Source organism: Montipora capricornis, chromosome 10, assembly GCF_036669925.1.
Source record: "Montipora capricornis isolate CH-2021 chromosome 10, ASM3666992v2, whole genome shotgun sequence".
Taxonomy (NCBI): domain Eukaryota; kingdom Metazoa; phylum Cnidaria; class Anthozoa; order Scleractinia; family Acroporidae; genus Montipora; species Montipora capricornis.
Window position 1 is genome coordinate 66,431,147 of NC_090892.1, and position 7,500 is coordinate 66,438,646.

A 7,500-nucleotide genomic window follows, 5' to 3' on the forward strand; every position below is an offset into this window, starting at 1 on the left:
TTGAAGTAGGTGGACTGCAGATATCTAACATTTCAACTCATAACAAAGGACAACTTTTTAATGGGTTGAACTGTGGTGAGGTAATAGGGACCTTTGGATCAGAGGAAGAGGACGAGTTTTCCATTCTGAGCATGCGCACTTTGAAAAATGTTGGCCTCCATACCTTATGTGCATGCTCCGTACGGGAAACTGGACATTTCTAAACAACAAAATACTGAAACACTGACACAGCAAAATGAAGCACCAAAACACTGTGTATGAGCCCACCATACATTGAATACGAACCGACAAAGGTTGGATTTGAGATTACATATCGTTTTTGGGTTAAGTTATTAATCCGAATCCTAATCTTAGTCTCAATGAATTAGGAGGAATATTTAATCTCAAATCCGACCTTTGTCTATTAGTATTCAATGTATGGTGGGGTCATACATGGTGTTTTGGAGTTTTGCTGTTTCATGGTTTCATGATGCCCTGGGAAACTCACACTTGTAGTTGTTCTCATCCTCCGATCTAAAGGTCCCTAAAAGAAGCATGTAGCTATGGGAAATTGACGAAATAACATTGCAACGATTAAGAACCAATTCAAAACTGACGGTCAGAAGGTTTTAACAAACTAGGGGTGCATTCAAGTGACCCTATTCTGGAATAAGAATACCAGTAAATGGAGTGATGGTTTAATAAGGTATGTCAGGCATTTTGAAGCAACAAGGATAATAAATATATATGTTTAAAATAGCATTTTGTCCGGTGTTTGACAATTTTAATGTGAATCTCTGTAAAAACAAAGGATTTCTAAGTTCTATTCCACGTATTCGTATTCAGGAATATGGTCAATCAAACGCACTCTGGGTAATAATGGTACCACCACTGAATTAATCAGTTTTCGTAATATACTGGTAATTGTAAACAGCTGCTGCTGTGCTATTTTCAGCCTCAACACTGCAAGAAATAAATATTATTTTATCGATGAAGTGAACTGTTTTTACAGCTTCATCACTTATTATTGACACTAATGTGACAGATGTTGAATTCATATTACTATGTTTTCTTATTTCTCTACAAGGAAATTTGTAGCACACTTCATAGACTTCCCAAAGCCTCTGATAGCTGCAGTGAATGGACCTGCAGTGGGAATATCAGTGACAGTAATGGGTCTATTTGACTTGGTGTATTCCTCTGACAAAGCAACATTTCATACACCTTTTATGGAACTGGGACAAAGTCCTGAAGGATGTTCCTCATTTCTTTTTCCAAGGATAATGGGACCTGCCAAGGTATTGAAATAGAGGGTTTTTTTAACTGATTAATTGCCTTGTCTGTAGATAGCCTCTTCAGTTTTTCCAGGGAGTGTGACTCATGAGGGGTAGTAATTAAAGCCATGTGTCCAATGAGTAAAAGCTGTGAGAAATGAGTCTCTCCATTGTAGCCTAGTCTTTCTTGGCATGGCCTTTGCCTCTCATAAGACTTGCATTGTCAACAAAACAGGAGATCCTGCTTGCTGAGGAGATCTCTTGTCTCTGTTTATTTATTTCATTGTATAGACTAAAGTTAATGCAAAAATGGCCTATTATTAATATTCTTTTTGCTAATATATTGAACTTACTAATCGTACTTTACAGCTAATGAGGCTTTGTAGTTCACATGCCAATTTGACTAGTGAGTCTAATTAACATGAATAAAAAAATAATAATATACTAGCTGCCATTTTTGGCATTTGGCTTAATGCCCATTCACAATAAAAATTTCTTAAACAAAGTAAAGCCAAGGGATTGAATATTCTGTTTCTTTAGGCTAATGAGATGCTGCTTGCCGGCCGCAAGTTAACTGCGCTGGAAGCCCATCATTGTGGTCTTGTTACTGAAGTAGTTTCTCATGATAAGTTTTCAGAGGAAATTCAAAACAGAGTACAGGCCCTGGCAAAACTGCCCCCCAAGGTGAGTACAGCTGTTTACTGCTCTGGGAGCTTGGTTGGTGCAGTGATCCCAGCAATGTGGCCCAGGTTACATTCCCGGGGAGGGGGGGACTCCCATGTAAAACGGACGGGGGTGCTCGTCGGTAATTTTGAAAAGAACCCCTAAGAGGAACCAAGATATTGTCTTGTAGGCATGGCATGAAATTTTTTCACCCCTAAGAGGTACCAAATTATGGGTTTTAATTAGACAAAATTAAAATTAGTTAATTGTACGACAAGCACCCCCGTCCTTTTTATATGGGAGTTCCCTCCTCCGGTTCCATTCCCAGACGCAGCATCATATTTTGGTTTGGTTTGTTGGTTTTCTACTCTGCTTCGAGACTTTTTTCTCCAGGTACTAGTTTCTGTTTTCTCCTTTCCTCAAAAACCAAGATTTGATTTGATTGAATTTGATTGACTTCTTTCTACAGTGTACCCAAATAGTGCCTAGTTAAAGCAATAAAGAACTTGACAGTTAAACAAAGTTCACCATTATCATTACAAAATAGGTGGAAGAAAGAAAACAAAACCCACTGGATTTCACAGAGTTCACTCCTGACCTAGCATTAAACTTAATTGAGGAACGACAGAAAAAATTAAGACTTCAGAAAACTATAAATAATATTAATACAAAAAAAAAACTAACATCATCTTCATGCACAGGAAATTATTGCTTTCGCAGTCTACTACAAGAATGATAAAGTACATAACCATTCTAGTAATCTGGACTTCGTTGTTGGTTTTTGGAAAGTCCATTTTGCACTGCTCCTGGATTTATGTATCATTAAGGGATGTCCTTCTCTATAACTATAGGCCAGGGCCCAGTTGCTCAAAAGCCGATTAACGCTAATCTAAGAGTAAAAATTAACCAAGCAATTTATTTCTCTACTCCCAAATGCTGTTCAACGCAGATTTTCGGCAGAACTTTACATGAGAAGACGTCAATCTTGAAAAACAAAAATAAGCAAAAGAAACTTTCACCAAAAAGTTGAAAACGTGAAACAAAAGTTTACGCTAATCCTGGATTAAGTTAATCGGCTTTTGAGGAACCGGGCCCCGGTTGCTATGTAAACTTCCATCGGTCATTTCCCAGGTTCCAGAACGGCAATAGACAACCTGCTAGGGCATATATGGTTTATTTGTGAACACTCTCAGTTAATGGACGTTGACCATATTTGGTGAAGTCACGTGACCACATCAGAAAAAAAAAACCTAAATCTTACGCGGGATACCTTTTGAATTGAATAAAATTCGCATGATCAGACGTAGAACCTTATTAGCGTAAATGCCACGTATGGTTTTGTTGAAATTTTGAATTTTATGGAAGATATGAATTTTTTCAGGGTTATGATCACAGATTTCTAGAATTGTGTTCGAGCTGCTTAAAAAAATGATAACGGTAATCCAATATGTAGGATGATGCGGGTGGTTTTTTTCTCTCCTCTGACTGGTAGGCTTTTTTTCGTTCAAAACCCGCGCTATTACTCAGATGAGGATTGGCACTAGCTACGCATGCGCTATCTTGTTAAAATGCTCGGTAGTTCACGACAACGCGCAGTTTGATTTTCGTCTGATGTTTTATGCTCTCGGAGAAGGCAATAATTTCTTCTGCGGTTTTCTGCCTAGAAAATGTTTTTACGAGTTTCTTGAATAGTTATTGTACTCACCGACTGACATTTCGCATTTTCGTCCGGTCATCGCTTTCACAGCTCAAACGAAGCTGATAGCGCTTTCAAACTTAGCTTGCAAACGCAGACGTATTCCCGGCGATCGCTTCTTTCGGGGCCGGAAATACGTCTGCGTTCGCAGGCTACTTCAAACTACGGCTCGGCATAGCCTTTAAACTCAAAAAGGCATAATGTCCTAAACAAGAACATAAACAAAGGATCATAGATAAATGAAAATCCTTAATAAGAAGGACCCTCGTGTCACCCCTCCCCACCGTCTCCTCCTCAATCTAACCTCAATCCTATTTTCTCATGGATTGAGAATTTGATCATTGAGGGGCCGATTACATGAGCCGGGCTGGCCCGATTAGGCGGGCTGGCTGGTTTAGCTTAGATCCCGGCACGTCTGAGAAAAACACCGAAAATCAAGATTGCGATTACATGGAAAAATCTCAGCCCGGTTAGCCAAGATCCCGGCATCTTAATGTCGGGATCTCGGCTAACCGAGCTAAGAAGATTTTTTCATGTAATCGCGTTCACTGGGACAGCCAGGTTAGCCGGGCAGCGATTTCTAACCACATTATGGCCGATTTACACGGTACGATTTTTGTCGCACGCGAGAGGCTTAGGGCCGATTTACACAATACGATTTTGTCGCATGCGACGAGCTTACGGCAGGCCTACGACATGAGTTACGATTGTCGCAGCGTTTTAAAACATGTTTTAAAATGCTACGACATTTTTTCTGACGTACACAACAATCGTAAATCATGTCGTGGGCTTGTCGTAAGCCGTTGTCGCATGCGACAAAGTCGTACCGTGTCAGTGTTCTCCCCAGGTATTTCAGGCCAGGCGGGCCGCCTGGCTTGATTCGTTGAAAAATCGTTGCCGCCTGGCTTAAAACATGTGACCTTACGTAGTTTAACATCTAAAACTGGGATCCCGTCCATAATTAAAAAAAGAAAAACACTCAATAAAGATACTGAAGCATTGTCTAGTGTTTTCTCATTGTGTTTTCTCGCAATTGATAAGGTTTCAGCTCATTTACCCTTCCATGAAAGGTGATGAAACTTGTCATCCGCTCGTTTCGTTGAACGGCAGCCGTCTTTCAGTTTGCCGTAAATTCAAGGGCACTTTACGGATATTACATGGAATACTAAACTCAATTCCCACGTGCGTGGAAGGTTGTAAAAAAATGGCGGCTTCGACAAACTCAGGATCCTCTGAACAGAAACGAAAAGCTAGTCAAAGCAAATTAAGTTCTTTTTTCACCCTGGAAAAGAGATATAAGAGTGTAAGTAATTTGGATGAAGAAGTCCAGCCTCGGGAAACAACACAAGGTCCGTCAACATCCACAGATTCCAAACACCGAAAATCAGGGTTTGATCCAACGTGGCTGAAGGATTTCCCTTGGCTCCTTAAGACTAACGAAGATGATAATACTAAATAGTGGTAGTGGTATGTTGTGCAAGTTGTGCATAAAACACAATCAAAGGGCCCAAAGAGTAAGGCAAGGATGTGCTGTTTGGGTGGATGTTCCATGTTTTTAAGTTTTAAGTTAAATTTGCTTTTGCTATTTTTGTAAGTCTTAATTTTGTATGGTAGATTAAGCTTCCGACAGAATGCCCCCTGGCCTTCCCAAAATCCTGGGGAGAACACTGCGTGTAAATCGGCCCTTACAACAGGCCTACGACATGACTTACGATTGTCGCAGCGTTTTAAAACATGGTTTAAAATGCTACGACATTTTTTCTGACGTCGTAAATCATGTCGTGGGCCGTTGTCGCATGCGACGAAAATCGCACCGTGTAAATCTGCCCTTACTCCACTTTAGAGCAAAATGGCCCACGGAATACACGTTTTTTATGTTTAAATAAAAGATGTATTCGATAGCAAACCTTACGGCTTTTTTAAATTTTAGAATGGTAATTTTTAGTAGCAATTTAGCGAACCAAACGCCTCTCCACTTTTTTTGTTGTTGTTGTCTTTTTTCACGCAACATATTCTCAATTTAACCCAAGCCGGACTGGCTCATCTCATGTAATACCAGGCTGAAACTCATCCCGGCAAACCCGACCAGCCTGGCTCATAACGATCAGCAAACAGCACCAAGGAGACGGAACCCCTAGAAGATATTTTTAGCGCAAGAAAAAGGGAAGAGATTAAAAAAAAGGAATGACAGATAACTTCTCGCAACATATTACGGGCACATTGCCATTAGGGGTTTTTTATGGCACAAATAGACCACTTTCGATATATTAAAATTCAGTCTTAAACAAAAGGCATGATCTCGAGGCTCTGGGGAATAAATATAAGGATTTGTACGAGTTTATTCCCCAGAGCCTCGAGATGATGTCTTTTGTTTAGGACTGAATTTTAATATATCGAAAGTGAGCTATTATCACAGAGCTCTGAATGCGACCACGGTTAATTAACCGTGGTCGCATCATGGATGGTACCACGCCTTTCATAGCGCGTCTCCGTTTTAAGGGCAGCAGTGAGCTACACCATTAATTTTTTAAATTTAATTTTAATTTATAACAGTTTCCCAGGCACCTCCAAACACTCTCAAATTAGTTGTCAGGAAGAGCCTGCATCCGATCTAATTGAAAAGTTGGTTTCTGAGGAGAGAGGAGCAGAGTAAAGAACCAATAACAAACTTAACTCACATATGACCACGAGTCTGCTTTGAACCGTTGAAGGAGCAATGATACTATGGTCTTTTAGTTAAATGCTCAGTAGTCAAAGCATTTGGTCCCCCGGGTTTGGTCCACTGAAATAGACCTATAATAAGATATCTGTAGGAGGGCTACGTGATCCCAACTTTCGATACAATTTTGGAACTTAGTTTTTGACCCTGAAGGAGAAAAAGAAAAACTGCTGCATTTTATAATTATTCTTTTGCTTTGTTGTCATTCTAGTCTTTGCGGTTGTCCAAGCAGTTAATACGTGACTCGTTTCGTGATCTGCTACATGATACAAATGAAAAGGAAGCTGCTTTGTTGGAAGAACGCTGGCTTTCTGAAGAATGCATGCAGGCTATTATGAACTTCATGGCGCGAAAATCCAAGTGATGATTCACAAGGCTATTGAATGGACTTTCTTTATAAATCGTATCGATAATTTTGGGACATTAAAACAGGATTACTCGTTTTATCTCGCCGTGAACAGTTTGACCCCAGGAATCACATCACATGGATGACTCGGTCGAGTAAATTCGAGTTGCCCAAGGGAGAAGAGCTTGTCATCTTAGGGCCGCTTGGCCCTCTTCATCTCCAAAGGCTTGTGAAGTAAGGGCATTCAATGTCCACTAGTGCGCCCCAGGGCCAGGTTCGCCATTGATACGCAGCTCAATATTTGTTGTAGTTCTTGTTCAAGAATGTTGAGCGGGGTGTCAGTGCTATGATTAATGTTGAAACGGCCATTCAACATGTTAAATCTCGTCGAACGAATCGAAGTAGAACGAAAACAGAGACATGGCTATATTCTTTTAAAATAGAGGAACCGTAGCTAGGGTAAAACATATTAAAAATTGTAAAAACGTTCACTGGCTATATATAGTTAAAAGTTTCGAGCTTTCCGCTGTCAGGCTACAGCCCTCAATGCATATGAATGGAAAAAATGACAACTGAAATATATACAAAAATAGGTGAGACTATAAAAAGAATATATTAAAACGTGAAAACCAGTCTCGCCTACATAACTCCATGGGCAGTCGGCACAAGATATTTTGTAAACCACGTTTGGTTGAAGATCGATCGGAGGTCGGGACTTAGGAGAGGGAAACTCCTGATTTTTTTTTTTTTTTTTTTTTTTTTAAGTCTTGAACGTGGTAAACGTGGTTTACAAAATATCTTGTGCCGACTGCCCATGGAGTTA

The 7,500-nt window shown here is 40.0% G+C and overlaps 1 protein-coding gene across 1 annotated transcript in view; it reads left to right on the forward strand.

Annotated features, from left to right (window-relative positions):
• LOC138018350 (enoyl-CoA delta isomerase 2-like) overlaps nt 1-6,777 on the forward strand; it is a 12,441-nt gene extending 5,664 nt beyond the window's left edge. Inside the window, exons 5-8 of the mRNA XM_068864955.1 lie at nt 1-5; nt 1,067-1,277; nt 1,794-1,937; nt 6,543-6,777. The exon at nt 1-5 is cut by the window's left edge and continues 171 nt beyond it. Coding sequence (XP_068721056.1) covers nt 1-5; nt 1,067-1,277; nt 1,794-1,937; nt 6,543-6,695 — 513 coding nt within the window. The 3' untranslated portion in view covers nt 6,696-6,777. The remainder of the gene's footprint in view (nt 6-1,066; nt 1,278-1,793; nt 1,938-6,542) is intronic.
• Nucleotides 6,778-7,500: the final 723 nt, after the last annotated feature.